At 35.4% G+C, this 17,950-nt stretch overlaps 1 protein-coding gene across 2 annotated transcripts in view; it reads left to right on the forward strand.

Annotated features, from left to right (window-relative positions):
* The window catches only part of LOC148950508 (uncharacterized), an 88,136-nt gene that overhangs the window by 49,036 nt on the left and 21,150 nt on the right, over positions 1-17,950 (forward strand). For both annotated transcript variants that reach the window (XM_089092441.1, XM_089092440.1), the window contains exons 11-13: positions 1,823-2,650; positions 7,716-7,948; positions 16,208-17,126. In XM_089092441.1, coding sequence (XP_088948567.1) covers positions 1,823-2,650; positions 7,716-7,948; positions 16,208-17,126 — 1,980 coding nt within the window. The remainder of the gene's footprint in view (positions 1-1,822; positions 2,651-7,715; positions 7,949-16,207; positions 17,127-17,950) is intronic.

A 17,950-nucleotide genomic window follows, 5' to 3' on the forward strand; every position in this document is an offset into this window, starting at 1 on the left:
GTGTGGAAGGATAAGACTCTAATTCAGTTTAATGTTTGGTAAGATTCAATCCCTGCAGAGTTTCTCCTTTATTAAGATTCCAGCCTTAGTCGTGCTTCCTTAAGAGCCTGATAGACCTAGCCGCTCTCATCCAGGTTTTCAAAAGCGCACACATGCGAATGATAAGCAAGACATGTCAGATTTTTTTGGCAAATATTTTCAATTTGTAAAACATGGGTACTAAAAGAAGATATTTCTTTTGGCCAAGCCACCAAGGAGCATTGCATAAACAGTGAGCAAATATAAACAGCTGTATCCGTTATTCCCATATGGAAAAGATGTTCTTTGATCATTGTCTCAATGTTAAGTAGAAATGAAAAAAATTAATTTCTAACTAACTTTATAATTTCGCGGGTAGCGCTAGATAGCATTTTTTTTTCTAAGGGATGGATTTGATTTTCTTTCTTATCGGTATCGGGCATTCTTTGATGTCGGATACAATATTGGCAATATATTTGTAGTCTATTGCAAAATCCTGTATTACCTGTCAGGATATTATTGGCAACAATATTATTATTGTAGGAAGCGTTAAAAGAACTGTTTTCGGTAAAACAAAAGTTCTAGATTTCTAATCTCACCCAGAAGGCCAAGGTCAAAATGAATAAAAAGACCATAAAACTATCTAGGGCTCAGAGATATCTAAGATTAGGTATTCTGGTTGCTAATTCGAGAAAGAAAGAAGGAACAAGCAGGGACGGATCCAGGATTTTATTTTTTGGGGGAGGGGGGGGGCAAAATAGGTTGATCAGATAAACTTGCGTTAGGAGCAAGTTTAATTAACGCAGATTTGCGTTAATGAAGTAAATGACGCTATTTTAGACTATGTTAGGGAGGGGAATAGAGATGATGAATAGCCATGTGCTCCCATAAAATCAATAGTAAATAACTAGGTTTTATTAACTGTTTATGGAAAGAATCTAGCTAAAGCTCAAAATAGCTATTAAAAAGGAAAACAAAACCTAAATAGCCAATTAGCCGTTGGCTCCTTAAATCAGTCGGCTGTTTGTTTTCTCACATCATTTTGTTCCCATGCTTCCAAGGGGTATGAATTCCTCTACGAGCCTGTCATTTAGTGCATATGTCACGCCTAAACCATCTATTCGAGTATAAAAAACGTATACGTATTTTATGCTTCAGTCTAATTGTTATTTAAAAAACTTGTGCAATGTAAGGAGCTAGACTATATGCCAAACCACCGAAAAAGCAATTAGGTTAAACATCACTTTCTCTTTGATTTCCTTGCGTTTTTTCTTTGGGCTGAATTTCATTCTTTTGTCATGTTTTTGTCGTGGTATTGTTTTCATGATTAATTTGTCGTGGTATGACACAACAAATTAATCATTAAACGACGGCATGATTAATTTGTCGAGGCCACGACGGCATGACAAGACGTGGCGTGGCATGACATTTTTTCACGACATGACTTTGTTGTGGCCGTGTTTGACATTGTTTTCATGATTAAGTTGTGCATTAATGCCTAATAATTGAAGATGCTGGTTTGCAAACAAAACCTGAATTTCTTCTAGTGCAATTTCGTACGACGATGAAGCTAAATTCATCTCTTCGAATTGCAGTTATTTTTCAATAAATGGTTTATTTTCCTTCTTTGCTTATTCATTTTCGTTGATATTTTTCTGTTTTATCATTGTTATGCTTGTCATTGTTATGTTTTACACTTGTCATTCAATTTTACTTTTTCTCTCTTGTTTATAACCCTCATACTTGCTAACCAGCTTTGAATGTCTCTCCTCAAGTTTTTCTTATAAAAACGGATCTCTTTTAGCCGTTACGTGCAGTTCTTGATAAACCGTCTACCGATAAAGAAAATGCTACACAGCAAGTTTCAGTTCGTCCTGCTGTTCCAATTCCAGCTCCTCGGTCAATGAGGCAAGAATCATCGTCAAAAAAACATCCTGAACTCTCACAACCAGTAAAGGTCTTAAGCAACTTCGAGGACATTAAAGAAACTGAAGTGAAGCAAAGGTTTCCAATTTATGAAGATCACTCGACTGCACCTCATAAAAAGGTAAATAACATGTTTGATGGAGTGGATGAGGTGCCTTATAAAAGAGGCAGCATGAAGCCTGCATTTTCTGTGTTTCAGGAGAAAAATCAGTTCGTGACGCCAATGACTGTATTTGCTGAGGAGAAACAACGGGGAGATCAGGCACAACTGGATCCAAAGAACCGTGAAAGCCTTGTTCATAAACAGTTGCATTTAATGTTAGAAAAGGAAAATTTAGTTCCCAAATCGCCGAAGCGTTTAAAAGGAATCAGCAGCCCATTAAGACAAATGAACACCATCACCGATTTTCTGCCCCCTACCGACGTTCTCCTTTCTCTAAAGCTGGAAAGCAAAATTGATTCCAATCTCCAGAAAACTAATATCGTAAGTGGTTTGAATGTCAAAGGTCCTCTTTATAGTATACCTTTGAACTATGATCCTAAGACGTTAGAAACGGACATGACTCCATTGGATAGTGAAAATAAGGAAAATTCTTCACATGAAACTGTTCAAAAATCTGAGAAACGTCGAGAATTAGCAGGAATTCTACAGCCATCTCGTGATATCGTCTGCATTGAGAATATGGGTGCCAGTGAAATACCAGAGGTAACTGTAAAATTATCATAGGCTAGCTTCAGCTGTTTTTGCCCTGTATTTGAGATTAATATAAAACATTGCATGATACTGAGACGAGGTTGAGACAAATAGTGGAATATTTGTTTGGTTGTTTGGTTGTTTGGTTGTTTGGTTGTTTGGGTAACACAATTAATTGACTATGTGTAAGACATGTTAGAAGATTGTTTACCGGACATACGTCAAAACAATAAACTGAAACTTCATTGAAATTGGGATACAAGCTCCTCTCCCTTTCCAAAGCCTTTTTTGTTCCGATAGAGATTTTTATCTTCCAACCTCTTTGGAAGATCAAAAAGGGCTCTTAAATGTCTGATGCTTTAATAAAATACTTAATGCAAATTTTGTTTCCAAATGATAATGACTAGCTGCACTCAGCTAATCAGTTAAACAATAAAATTTCTAAGTCAACAATAAAATAAAAATCAAACCGAAATTCAAAAATGAAAGGGTCAACCTAAGCAACATATATAAATACGCTTATTAGTCAAGTAAGCCTCAAAAGAACACACATAGGAAATAATCGAAAAACAAATGAGAAGAGAAGACCAAAAAGGGGGGACAGGGGTACCCGGCAGGGATACCCACTCCCACCCCTGTTCAGAGAAAACTGCGCATTGAGCTAGAAATGATAAGTTTAAAAGTCATAAAAGGAAAGAGGAAGATACAAATTGTTTATTAAGAAGCTCTGTTGTACAGCTGATGAAGTTTTTCCTCTACCGTTCAGAGAGTGGGGGTTCTAACTAGCAAATATGCAAGAAAAGACTAAGTGGGTAAGGCGGGATTTTGTATGGTTTTTAAAAACAAGGGAAAGGGGGTTTATTAAGGTAGACTTGAAGAAATAGATGTAAATAATGTCTTAGTGTTTTAGAGATTAAACTAAACACTGTAGCCGCATATATCAGTCGATAGGGTTAGCCCCTCTTCCCTTGGCATTCGTATAAACAGCACAGTTATTTGATGGTTACAATAAATTTGTTACCTTTCTGGCAAAAATACCCTTCTTAAACCAGTCCCATCCTCTTTCTGGAAATAAACGCATACAATTACCCTTGTGTTCTCTGGGGGGATCTTTCAGTGTGGAGAATCCGCAGTTGTCATGCGTGAGGTCAGTATGGGTCTTGCCAACCAACACATGCTTGATTCCTCCAATGGACCAATCTCTGCTGGGCACACCCTTATCTCCAGTTCCTTCTAACATCACGAGGTAAACTTTTCCATTAAGTAAATTGATATTGTGGCTCAAATAAAATTGAATGCAATTGATGAACATACTGTAATGATGGTAGCTCTGTAGTTGCCACTTAAACTGTCTTTACATTGCCTCAGAATAGATTTAAGAATTTAATATCAATATCAATCCTGACCATGTTTGCACGCAACGGGGGTGGGTTCATGCCTTTTGACTGATCTGAAGAATCCTCCAAGGACACCAAGAAGGATATTAATCTCAAAAATATTATTTTTTTAAATATAAAAACATTATTATGTCTGCACAAAGAAAAGTATTCTAACCTCTTGTTCCCCAATTTCTTAATTAGGCAATTTCTTAATTATAAACCCTGTCCCTTCTAGCCAGAGCTGTGGGCTCTCTGATTTATACAACTTTTGCTCTCTCATTGTTTCCCTGGTTTTGCTGAAGTGAAGTACTGAAGTGAAGTGAAGTGAAGTATTTAGCATAACTCTATATGTAGTGAGATAGCCCTTTTGCCTCTTGCTATTAAAAAATAAGACTGAAATTTTGGGTTCTGCACTTGTTTAAAAGCTCTAATCCACTTCTTGGAAATATTTGTCAGCATTTGATAATTGAAGCTGTTTACTAGCTAGAGTTAATCTTGTTTCTACTGTAGGACGAGTTTCGTGCCTGTTTCTAATGTGAGTCATGCTATAAATCATGACGTTTTTTCAATCTTTTGTATCCGGTTCTTCTTAACAATCATCTTTATTTTACGATAAGCTTGGATTATCTTTCATGTGAAAACTTGCATAGTATGGTCCAACGTAGCCAGAGGGTGAATTTGAAGGGGGGGGGGCTAGACCCTCTTCTCTTTTTATTACCATTAACCTAAAATCTCTTTTAATCTGTGTTATCCTGATTTCCAAGCTTTAACGTGATTTATAGCTTTCCGACATCCTTCTGTAGGCTATAAATAATAAAAAAAAAAAAACAAGTGTATATAATGTTGCTCATATAATAATTTCTGTTCGTTTTAAGTTTTAATGTCGCTCCTTACTTTCAGTTAAAAAAACTTGTTTTTTTTTTATTTCATTTCTGATCTTTTTTAGTTAATGCAGCTTTTATTTTGGCTTACCGTCACTGAATAAGTCAAATAAGATTTGCATATTAATTTTACTTTTCTTGTGCTAAATGGCTTTCCAATAAACCAAAACCAATACTATACAGAAATACCAATACAGAAATTATTCCGTATATAAAATGGGCTGTCCCCTCCTCAACGCCTCGCTCTTTACGCTAAATTTTTTTATTGTTTAAAAAATAGAGTTGTGAGAAAGTCAAACTTTAACTTAAAGTGCGAGGCGTTGAGGAGGGGACAGCCCCTTTCATATACAGAATAATTTCTGTTTGTTTTAAGTTTTAACGTCGTTCCTTACTTTCAGTTAAAAAAACTTGTTTTTTTTTTATTTAATTTGTGAACGTTTTTGAATTAATGCATGTTTTGATTTTGGCTCAACGTAAATGAATAATTACAAAAAAATTTTCATATTAATTTTACTTTTATTAGGTTAAATGGCTTTCTCGAAACTTGTTTAATTTTTTTTACGAACGTTTTTATTAGCAATAAATATACGTAACTTACGAATTAACTTATGTAACGAACTTCTATATTCATATATTCTTAATACGTATATTAGGGAATTCGCCCCCTAGTCAATAGCTTGCTCTTTAAGCTAAATTTCGAATTTTTTTCTTTAAAAATGACCCTTAATCACAAAGGCCATTAATTAGAATAAATAGCTCTTATGAAAGTAATAAAACATATTCGGCTTAAAGAGCGAGGTATTGACTAGGGGGTGAACCCAATCATATACGTAATATCTTCTGTTCGTTTTAAGTTGTGATGTTGCTCCTTACTTTCAGTTGAAAAACTAATTTTTTTTTATTTGATTTCTGGTCTTTTTTTTAAAGAATGCTAAGAAATCTGGCGCCCCCTTCATAGCAATGTCCCTTCCCCAATGAAAGTTCCTTCATGGAAAGATCCTCCCACATAACCCCAACCCACCCCCCTCCCCCACTACCAGGAAAAATCCCCCCTGAAAACGTCTTTATACTTCCCAATAACCAATACCATATGTTAACATTGGGTAAAGTTCATAACTTTCAGCCCTCCCCCCGAGGACTTCGGGGAATTAAGTCATCCTTAAATACATAGTTATCATATTTTCGACCATGCTGAACAAAATGGCTATCTCAAAATTTTGATCGGACGACTTTGGGAAAAAAATGTGCGTTGGATGGGGCCTAGTTGCCCTCCATTTTTTTTGGTCACTTAAAAAGGGCACTAGAACTTTTAATTTCCGTTCCAATGAGCCCACCGACGATATTCTAGGAGCACTGGGTCGATATGATCACCCTTGGAGAAATAAAAACAAATAAACACGCATCCGTGATCTTTCTTCTGGCAAAAAATGCAAAATTTCTAATTTTTGCAGATAGGATTTTGAAACTTCTACATTAGGGTTCTCTGATACGCTGAATATGATGGTGTGATTTTCATTAACTATAAGTTTTATGACTTTTTGGGGTTCTTTCCCCCTATTTTCGAAAATCAGCCCAATTCTTTCATGCACTTAACTTGAGATATGTTTCACCAAACTTGGTATAAATTGTATATTTGAAATCAGCATTTAAATTTGATTCTTTTGCTGCATCCATTGGTATCAAAAACCCATTTTCTAGAGTTTCGGTTACCATTGAGTCAGGTCGCTCCTTACTTACAGTTCGTTACCACGAACTGTTTGATAAAAATGATGTGCCATCTGTGATTTTAAGTGTTAGCATGCGTTTAAAGCTTAAAAGTATTCGAATATTTTTGGGGGCTTTTGATTGTGTTTATCTTCTATAATACCTTTTCAATAATTTCTTAGGCCACTTTGCCTTTCCATTTAAATTGGAAATAAAAAAAGCTTTTTTATACAAAAAATAATGTAATTCCGAATTGTTTGCTCTCATATTAGGAAGTCTTTATCAACAGGGAAAAAAATAATAATAATAAACTAGCTTAAACAAAAAAACATGAAAAAAGAGAACACATGAACGCTATACAAGAAGAAAAGAAGAAAAACGGAAGCAAACTTACATTTAAACGAAAAACTATATTTGAAAGAACATACTAACGATTTGGATTTTGTTTAAATGCGTGTTTCCTTTTGTCAAACTTTTTATTTTTTGTATAGCGTGTGTATGTTTTCTTTTTTTTATATTTTGTTCAATCTAGTTTTTTTTTTTTTTTTTTAATACGTTTTGTCGATCAAATACTCCCTTACCTTTCTTTTTCAAAGAAGTTTCATTTAAATCAATAATACTTCTACCCTAAAAGGATAAATTTTATTTAATATACTGTTGAACCTGACGTTTTCTTGAAAGGACATTGTGTAAAAAATAAAGCAATTGATGGTTTTCTTTTGGTCTCTTCAAAAGAGAGTGGTGACATCAATACTTATAGTACTATTGTCCTCGCAAAACTTGCCCCTGTTCTTCCCTCCAGACTCAAGTTGTTTCCTTCTTTCTATGATTGAAGACAGCATGCTCTTATTTTCATTCCTGTGAGAGGAAAATTACCCTGAACTAACAATGTAAATTATAAATATTAGTCTTTGAACATCTACCTTTATTCTATAAAAGTAATGATAAATAAATAAAATAAAGCTAAATATTTTTTAAGTGTTTGTAACTTCAAGTTTCTTTATTGAGAGAAAATAAACGGGAATTGTCTGTTAAAAGTGAAAAAGTAGATTATTTAATTAAAGATAAAATTAAAGCTAAAATTATTAGTAATAAAGTTTTATCTATTTTCAGTTTATTTTAGAGGATGATGAGCCTTCCGTAATTCCACAGCGAACCGACGAAGTTATAACTGATGATATGTCAGTTATCCCTGGGGGTCAACCATTATCGCTTAAAGGAGCTATGGTGACAAGTACGCCTTTTTTGTCAAGGCCGCCTGACCAGCGCTTAGTGGATAATGACATTACAAACATAATCGTTCGTAGGCCTCTAGCTTGTCAACCCCCAGAACCGATCCCTGAAACGTAAGGGCTCTAAGTTTTATTTTATAATATGCGATATCAAATCTTTATGCTGTAATTGCACCATAGGTCAGGTTGTTAACCTACACAACCTTGTCAGACATGATGTCCTTGCCCCATTGTTTTTCTACAGCTATACAATAAGAGCTTCAAGAACTTCGTCTTGGTATGAGAAAATCTGTGCTTAAATCTATACTTGCCCAATTTTAAAATAAAATCCGTGATACCATACATAAGCCAGACTCCCAGAACACTGCACCGATATTATTGTAAACATTTGACAGGATGAAATCTTTAACAAATTGTATTGTATGTTGCCTTTAAATTAATAAGTTATTTCTGTAAGTAGAATTTAGTTTCTATCCTCCTTATTTTTCTATGGTGGTAAACATGTATGGACCTCCTCTCTCCCATAATTTTGAGATTATTATGATTATCCACATGTCTGTTATGCATAATTCACTTTTTTAGGGGGGTGGGGTGCTCTAATCTCTAATATAACTTTGTAACTTCAGATTTTGTGTTTTGGGAAGACGGCAAAAGCATTTTTCTTCTATCCTAACAAAAAAGTATACGTTAGGGTCTCGTTTTTATTTTCATTTTTATATCCAACAGGCTCTTCTGCTAGTCTACTATAAAGCACTTCCTTTGTTTGTCCGTTTTACGCTGCTAAATACAATTAAATATAAGTCGTTCAAGACTTGACTGTTCAATTATTTTGGGGCACTGGGGCGTGGTTCAGTATTTATAGAGGAACAAAAAATATACCAAAATAGAATTGGCTGTTCATACCTACTTTTTTTTAGTTTATCATACACAAACTTGTGTGGTGTTAAAATTTTTGTATTGGGTGCCGTGCTGTCAGGTAGGGCGAAATTTGTTCACGGATTGCACAAATTACAAATACAATTTCTATTTTTGGCTTAATAGTACCTGGATTCTGAGCAGAATTGCCAACGACACTTAGTTTTCCTAAGATGTTTAACCATATTTTTTGAGAAGACGCCTCAGTTTATTTTATAGAAATATTTTCATTTAAAGTACCAAGAACAATGAAAATGAAATTTGACTAGGAAATATCGGCAATTCAATTTTTCAATGAAAAAGATCTCCATATATCGTTGTGTGGTTTTTGGTAGCAGCGGGTGCCATATTAAAAAAAAAACAAAAAAAAAACAAAACAAAACAGAGTATTGGGTAAAAATCAACAAACGGTGAATTAAAAACAAATAACACCAAACAGCTTAAGACGGTGTAACTTTCCTTTGAAAGTGTTGTTGTCTTTGGGAACCAGTGGATTGTTAATGTTCAGTTATTGTTGACAAAAAGTGTTTTCAAATTTAATAAGTTAGTTTTACTTATTTATTTTTACGGTTCGGCGTGGTAACTCCGACGGCAAGGTGCTACTAGCCTAAAAACTTAATAACTTTGAAACAACCAATGAAATATCTTAGAAAAACACGTGGTTTTCAGATATGAATAGACCTAAGATAGGTTTCTGGGAGGGGGGGGGGTATTTTTATATCCTTGGTATTTGAATGTCTTCTTGGCACAATGGGTAAAATAAAGTAGGTTATCAAAACTGAAAATTTGAGATTTTGTTTTTATGTAGCGTAAGGATCAATGCTGGAATTGCAATTAAATGAAATAGTTTTGACTTTTTTTTTCAAAATTTAACGTACAATACGCTGACTTTCATAACACTCTAGCCATAACGCTTGTTTTGTCAATTTATGTTATTTAAGATGTGTCACCTATGCAGGAGACTGTTTTTCTCTAGAAAATAACTCTATGACTTAATTCTATTTGGCTCAATGTATAGGTGACCATAAAGAGGATTAGTCTACCCCTTCCCCGCCTTTTGGCACATGAATAGTCCAACTTGAATTTGAAGAAGCTTTATCTAGGCATCATTTGTCTACACTATTGAATGGAATTTAATCAAAAGGATAAAAACCTAACCATTATATAGTCCTTGAAAAAAAAGTCGAACTAGTTAGTTAAATAAAACGACTATTTAAAACTTCTTTTGAAAGAATTTGCCGGTTATTTCTATTTAGTTTAGTTTCGATTTAGCATTACTTTTGACGTAATTGAACAATAACAATATAAAATTTTTGAAAACAGCAATTTAAAAAAAAAAGTTCAACATTTTGTTAAAAATTAATATATATAACACTCTCTTAGTGAAAAAACTTATTTTTCAAATCCCCTGCCCCGTTAAATTTCAAGACGTTTCTTTAAAAATGCCAAATAATGATCACAATTGCATGTTGGAATAATGAAACTAAATAACTATTTCAATTACATTTATCTGAATCAACACACTGAGGTTGACTTATTAAAGAGTGATTTGTGTATCTTTACAATTTGTTACTTTTCTCAGACACCTAGTATTTAATGGAAGGTCGTAAAAACTTGAGAGGGGCTCAACCGATTAGAAATTGAAAGCTCTAGTGCCTTTTTAAGAGTCTACAGTGGCTGGAGGGTAGCCAGCTCCCTCCAGTGCTTTTTTCCCCTCGGGTATCCTGTAACCCGCAAGGAATCAGGTGAGGGTTTCTAAATGATTATTTTTCTCATACTAGTCGAAAAACAAGTATTCATTCGGGTTTGACTTTTCTTATGCAGCCCTGGTGGCAGGGGTCCTAAATTATGCAAATGTCCATTATTTACAGGCAGGTTTAATGCGGGGGGGGGGGGAAGATATATTTGATCTTGGCTGTTCGATCGACCTGAAAATTTCAGGAATCCTTCCCTCGGCCAAGGGGACCACATATTGTCGGTGAGAGGGGGGGGCGGGGTTTTAGGAGCCCATGAATTGGGCTAGAATCGTTTCGTCTCTTATCAGTTTTTAACTTACAACCACGATTCTGGGTCAAGAGGAACCTAATGTGCAAAGAAAGCTCGAGTGTACAGGCTACCCAGAAATAGGGCCTGAAAAGACCCAAAAACTTTTGTTTTTGGGTCTGGGGAAAAGTTTGGCTTTGGGGAAAAAGTAAAAAAAAAAATATTTTGATTCACCTGAAAAAGCCCTTAATGTCTTTTATTCCAGAACTGCTTGAAACTTACACCCTTAAGTTCCTCGGTCAAGGGGACCTTAATATACAAAGGAAATTAATTTGGGGCTCCAGTTTCGAGATATGGTGCTCAGAAAGGGCTTTCTTTTCTTTTTATTTCTTTTTTATTTTGTTGGCTTCAATTGTTCAAACTTGCGAAACTTGAAACTTAAAGCAAAGCAAAAAAAAAATTGTTCTCCTGAAAATGGGGCTGGAAACAGAACCAAAAGCTTTTTTCTAAACGGCTTGAAACTCAAAACCATAAGTGTCAGGACTACGGAGAGCCAAAGGTTAACCATGGTCCTACTTTGAAGGGAGACGAAGTGGCCAAGGGCCAATTGTTTGCCTCCCTTTTTTTTGTTAAGAATCAGGTTGAACTTTGTTTTTAAGCAGGGTCATTGTCCTGTTTTTTTTCAGTGTTTATCACAGCAACAAATTTCTATGCCCCTCGAAATTTTGTAAATAATGGACCTCATAAACAAATTTTGTTTCATCCGGCCATAACAATTTCAATGTCTAATTAATATCAAAATTGGGACACGGAACGTAACGACGATGAAGGACAACTGTCGCACTGACATTTTGAATGAAAAATTAAGACGTTTGTAACTAGACATGTTAGGTGTTTCAGAAAACCTATCTCCCTGAATTAGGAAACGTAAAATTAATAATTCATGAAATTATTATTATTATCGTTATTAGAAAGCATGAAATTATTTATTCAGACAGAAAAGATGGGATCCATGGACGCAGAGTAGGGCTTATGGTGAATAAGAAATATTCTGATTAGTCATGGTTAATAAGTCATGCTTATATTGGGAAGGTATTGAAAATGAAACTTTAGTTGCTCCCTTTATGAACAAAAAGTGTAAAGTATTAGTTATAGTGGTATGCCTCCTTTCAGGGGTGCCACCAATTTTGATTTTCTACAAAAAAAAAACTGATTTTCTGCTAAGTTACAAATTCCGAAAGAAGTCAGAAAAAGTCTGATTTCTTCTTACCATTCATTACCAGTACTAGTACCAGGATCAGGACCTTTTCTTGTTTTTTTTTTTTCACTGCTTAATAATGCCGTTTTTTACCCTTTTCTTTTTAGAATTAGGAATTAGAATAGAGTAAGAACCTTGATTATAATTGAATTCGATTTCTTTTCTCCCCAGTTTCTAGTTTTTGGTTTTTTGTACATTATCTAGCACTTCTACACTCGGATATGCGATGAAACAAATAATGAGGATGTCATTAAGAGCTCCATTTGATGATAAAGTAATTTTCAGAGACCTAAGAAAAGTTCATGCGTCATTTGGAAACCTTCTTCATAGGACGTTCCTCAACGGAGGAGCACCTTGAGAGATTGAGAATGCTGTCATTCACGCTTCTCTGAAACGTGGAAAGCTTCTGATGCTGGGAAATGATGGTCCCAATGTGAACATAAAGGTAGGTTCGCTCCTAAACTAAGAGATGTAAGAGGAGAGGAAAGATGACCTCCTGGATATTGGAACTTGCAACATACTTATAATCCATAGCACCTTTCTTAAGGGGCTAGAAATTCATGGACAGATGGTTGTTGCCATGATGATCCGCATCTATTTCTTTTCCATTTATGGCTGTATAGACTAGAAGGCTGTCCAAATATACAGCCGGAATTGGGTATGCCCAGCAATAGTCTTTTAGAGCAAATTTAATTTCGGTGGATGACCCTAGTTAATGCCGCCCTCTGTGTCGAAAAGTTCAATGTGTTGAACTGTCTCCAACACAGTCTGTGTGTCGAACAGTCTCGAATAGTTCAATGTGATCCATGTCTTCCCATTCAAGATATGTTACGGAGCCAAATGACTGCAATATCAGACACACTGAAAGATCCACAGACAAAGCCTCTTCTTTTGTTCGTCGTCTCATTAACCAAAGTCTTCACAAGTCTCGCTGGTGGATTTCTCACCGAATAGCCTTTAACCCAAACGATGTTTAACGAGATGTGTATGGGCTGATGCATGCAGTCCAGAGTTTGTAGTCGAGGTGAAAAGAAAGAATGTGATTGAGACGAGCGTTTTGATTAAAGTAACTCGTAATTGCCTCTTTAAAGTGATAGATTATATGACGTTCTGAAAGATTTTAGCAAAGTAGATGCGATATAATTTAGGTCACACGCAAAAGACGCTTACGTTCCTGAGCCAGAGTGCATTTTAAAGAAATTGTACTTCGATTCAGGATGGGTTTTAAACTTTTTTCTCTGAATTACCCCAGAGAACAGAAAAGTAAAAAGAAGTGCTGAGTAAATGATATTGCGAGGATTGCAACATTTACGCCATTGAATCGCCCTTCGATAGACTTGCAATGAGTGGAGGCTTCTACAGTTGACCCATGATCTGTTTCCTGCTTATGAAAGTACTCCAATCAACCAGTTCTGAAACGGCTTTGTCATGAAAATGACGTCTTGTGAATCAAAATGTCCGATTGTCATCATAGTATTAAATTATTGCATCAGTCTTTGACATGACAGCACGGACGTTGAAAGAGTGTTTTCGGAGTGAACGGGAGTACTTAGCAAAGACAAAGCTTCGATGGGGTCTAACCCCGGGTTCCTACTGATGCGATTTCACGCAAAAACGGCCGTTTTTACGCCAACCAACAAATTTCCTCCGTTTTTTGTTGCAAGTTTATGCGTCACAACGGTTCAACGGCTGCATTGAAATATTTCGATTGAGCAGTTGAAATTCACATCCGTTATTCTGTATTGAAAGCTTTTTAGAACTATAAATTGCAAGTAACCGAGAAACTAATCATGTTTGTCAGAAGTTTTCCATTAATATTTGACAAAACATGAGCGTCGTGACTTTTTAATCCAAGATTTTAAACCCCAGCACTTGGGGAGGGGGATATTTCCAGGGAAAATAACATTTAAGATAAGATAAGAACATACAAGATACATACAAGATAAAAATTAAATTTCTATTTAGACGTAGCTAGTCTAGGCTAATACAAACTAGCCCATTTGAATATTTTTCTTCTTTTTTTTTTTTGCGATTTTCCTGTATCCGCTATCCGTGAGCCGTTTTGCGTAAAAAAAAATCGCATCAATGGGAACCAAGGGTAAGATAGTCAACGCTAGAATAAATGCGTGTAATGGAATGAAAAGGTTAGAAAACTGACTGAGTTGCCCCCATGACCAAATTGCTGCTTCAACTAGTTTATGTTGCCAGTGAAAGGTACAAGGTATATATATAGAGGTGGAAAAAGGGAAGAAATCAAAAGAATAGCATGGGAAATAAGGAAGAAGAAGAAAATATGTTACCAGTGAAAAAGTTAAACAACGAGAGATCGAAACAATCTTCTTGATAAAAAGAACGATGGTCATGATAAACGCAAAGTTGTTGAGAATCTTGTTTAGGAGGCTGACTGGAGACTCTATAAAGCCATTAAGAGTAAAGACTATAACTTGGAGAGGAGCAAGTAAAGGCCGAAGAAACGGAGCTTTTCAAAAGAACATTGAGAAGAAAAAAATCCAAAGTCATGTATACGCTGTTGAAGAAATCAACGAATAAAAAAGTGGTTGTCATAAATGTCACTAGCGGTAATTTTTCTTAATATTACTCGAAGTTGGTATCTTCTGTCTCTTCTGTTCTGTGTGTGTTTGTCTCTTTTGTTTTTGATTTTGCAAGTACGTGAAGAAAAAAGAAAAACAGAATAGTGATTGTGCAGTTGATGAAGGCGAATGAAACAAGAAGTTTTTGAGTTTCGGCTAAGTCTCCCTCGCTGAAGCTCAGCTAGAAGCTATTGGTCAATATTTTTGACGTATTGAACTTTTTATTGAGTCTGCAAATAGCTCCTTTCTGACCTTAAAAGTCAGAAAAATCAGACTTTTTGGACTTATTTGCCCTCTGAAATTGCGTCCTATGCACCAAGTCCCAAAAATCTGATAGGAAAGCTGGCCCTGGCTCTTATTCCCTGCAGAATAAAGAAATTACTGGCGTGATGAGTTCATAATCATGGCTAGATTAATTAGTAATAAAATAATCACCAAAAACCTTAGAACTTAAAAACAATTTCAGTATTGCAATGCGAAAATTCCTAACTAGTGCTCACCCAGCTGTCCTAAATTCAGAACTTGTAATTTATTAGAGCATGCTCAAATGTCGTGAACACCTTCTATGTATCCTCCTATAAGACTCATTGCTTTGTTCAAGCGAATCGGAGCCTGTTTAAAAGTTGTGTAGAGATCACTATACCAGGTGTGACTAATCTTTTACAGGCCAAATGCCAAAATTGTTATACACGACTCCTATTATTGCTTTCTGTACCTCTTTTTATCATTTTATTTTGAAAGATCACACAAAAATATAGGTTCATCGATGTTGTCTCTGTACTTCTTTTGCATTATTTGACTGAACCTTGCGTCTACCGACACGACACCCAGAAAGTATAGATTTGACTCTATGATTGAAACCTACGATGCATTCAAGTTACTTTACATAACAATTATTTTGCTTAGTTGATTAAATAAATCGTTTATTGTCAATTTGCTCTTTATATGGCACTTGTTTAGCATTCTATATATGCGATGTTTCATCTTTCATTACCAAGCACCGACAGAAAATGAGTACATACCAAAGGATGTCATGTGCCACTTGTAATTGTCCAACGCCATTAGATTGATACATGTACCGGGCTTGGCCACTCCTGTACTAGATCTTAACTAGCATTCATAAGAAACACAAGGGTGAATCAAACCGTGATGTAGAAGCAATAGAACTCTTGGAGGTACAAACAAATGTTTTTACCTCCAGTCCTGATTGTATCTAATATGACTAAGTCTGTTTTTATTCTTGTCCGAAAACTGTATAAATCTCCTATTTCTTGAATGTTTTCTTCGTAAAAGTTTAAAGCTAAAAAGACCATATAATTATTTTTATGTTTACCACAATATTTTTTCTTTTTCCCCAAACACTGAGTGGGCCGCACTGTGACGTACAGCTTACAGCCCGTAAGCTGTACGGAGCGTAAGCCAGGACGAGATTTGTCTTTTCATCAATTTTTGATGTCGCAATAATGAAACAAGAAACAACTACTATTATTTTTTTTTCTCTTCAAATTAATAAAAAAAAGGTGTAATTTTCAAAATTAGTAAGTTTCTTCGCTTAAATATAACCGTTATTCAAATGTAAAATATTGACTTAATAGACTTCCAATGACATTTTTCTTTGTTTCCTAGAGTCCAGCATCCAGAAAATTTCAATCCTGAATGTCATCCAAATGAAAGTCGTTTTACCACAATCTGTGCGAGAGGTATGTCTCCTATTATGGAAGTATCTAGAGAAGCGTCCTCTGGTACTTGCAGCTCTAGTGGCTCAGGCTCTGACACATGGAACACCGGTCAAAAAGGGCCACGAATATCGTCTTTAAGTGCAGTCAAAGAGGTTTCTGAAAACAGCGCTTCTCAGCTGCGGGTTCATGAAGCTGAACCACTACAGGAGACTCTAAAAATGGAAGATTTTATGAGGGATTTCATGGCTGTTAACAATGACCCTGGTATCGAAACATCATTTAATTCAGAAACAGAATCCGAATCTTTTACAGACAATTTTAATCCAAGTGACAAAGTGGCGAAACATTCATATTTACTGCATGAAAACTTTGAAGAAAAATCTATTTTTTTAGATAATGTCTCAGTGAGTAACGTTTTTCAAAAGAAGAGTCCAGCTACAGACAACTTTTTGATCAGTAATTTGGAATTATCGGACGAGACATTTCAATCAACAGTAAAAGCTCTTCCGTCCTTCGAGTGGAGTATTGTAGCCCAGGACCCTTTTCTCTGGGAAGAAAGATCTACTTTACTCACAAAAAAAGGTTTTTGTTTTCCAAATATGAAGAATTTTTTCCTTGTTGAAAACTCACTCAGCGATAAACTAAGACCCGGGCAGAAATTTAGTGCGGGCTGCGATAATTTTATTTTTCAGGAGACGATTGGCAGTGGTAATTATGCCAAAGTGCTACTAGCTTACAAAGCTGAGAATAATATCCCTGTGAAACTAATGGCTCTAAAGAAACAAGGGATAGAGGACGGCCTTTGGGAGTTTTATGTCTGCACAGAAATTAGAAATCGACTTCAAAGTTCAAAAACAGACGATAAGGTATGATTTATATTTCTTCTTCTTTAATTTCTGCTTCAAATTTAAATTTTGGTGCTTCAGTCTGACATTTATTGGGTATAAAATTGTAGAAACGCTTGAAAACATCAAGGAAAAAAAACTGTTAGACTTCAAAACACTGATAGCTAGCTTGCAACATGAAGAAGAGAATATTAGAAGAGAAAATATCATACAAAAAAAGAAATGAAAAAAACAGATTTGTAAAACGGATTTGTAAAAAACAGACTTGTAAAGTCATTTTGTTCATGACATAATTAAATGGCAACCTAAGGAAAGTAGAATATCAAAGGGAATAATATCAAACAACATCTGATTGATAAACTGTTTACTGCTTGGGTAACTGAAGATGAGTGTAAAGGTACCGAAAATTATTAGTTAAAACTACGAAGAACTTAGTCGCTTGGTATAGGAGTTTCTCTGTCTCTCTCTTTCATTTGTCTAGTTTTGATTCTTTGCTTAAGCCTATCTGACATATCTCTCTTTGGAAAATCCCACCAGTTTTGATAGCTAAAGAGAAAGAAGAATCGGATAAAAAGAAACTAGAAAGTGAGGAAGCTCAGAATGACTGCCATTTGATTGTGGAATTTTCAGAGACGGCTGAAATGGATCAAGCTGTGTCGGTAATTACCGATAGAATTAATGAGTGTATTAGGCCTTTTTCACATGAAAGGAATCATTCGCCTAGAAAAGATGGGGTTTTCTTATGGGGAATGTAGGCAGAAAAGGTAAGAGGTAGTTAGGGCTTTTAGGCAAGTTGAACAAGGAAAGTAAGGTCAGAATACAAAAGGGTTAAAAGAGTCAAAAAG

Source organism: Artemia sp. Qi Xiang Cuo, chromosome 7 (genome assembly GCF_049724085.1).
Source record: "Artemia sp. Qi Xiang Cuo chromosome 7, ASM4972408v1, whole genome shotgun sequence".
Taxonomy (NCBI): Eukaryota; Metazoa; Arthropoda; class Branchiopoda; order Anostraca; family Artemiidae; genus Artemia; species Artemia sp. Qi Xiang Cuo.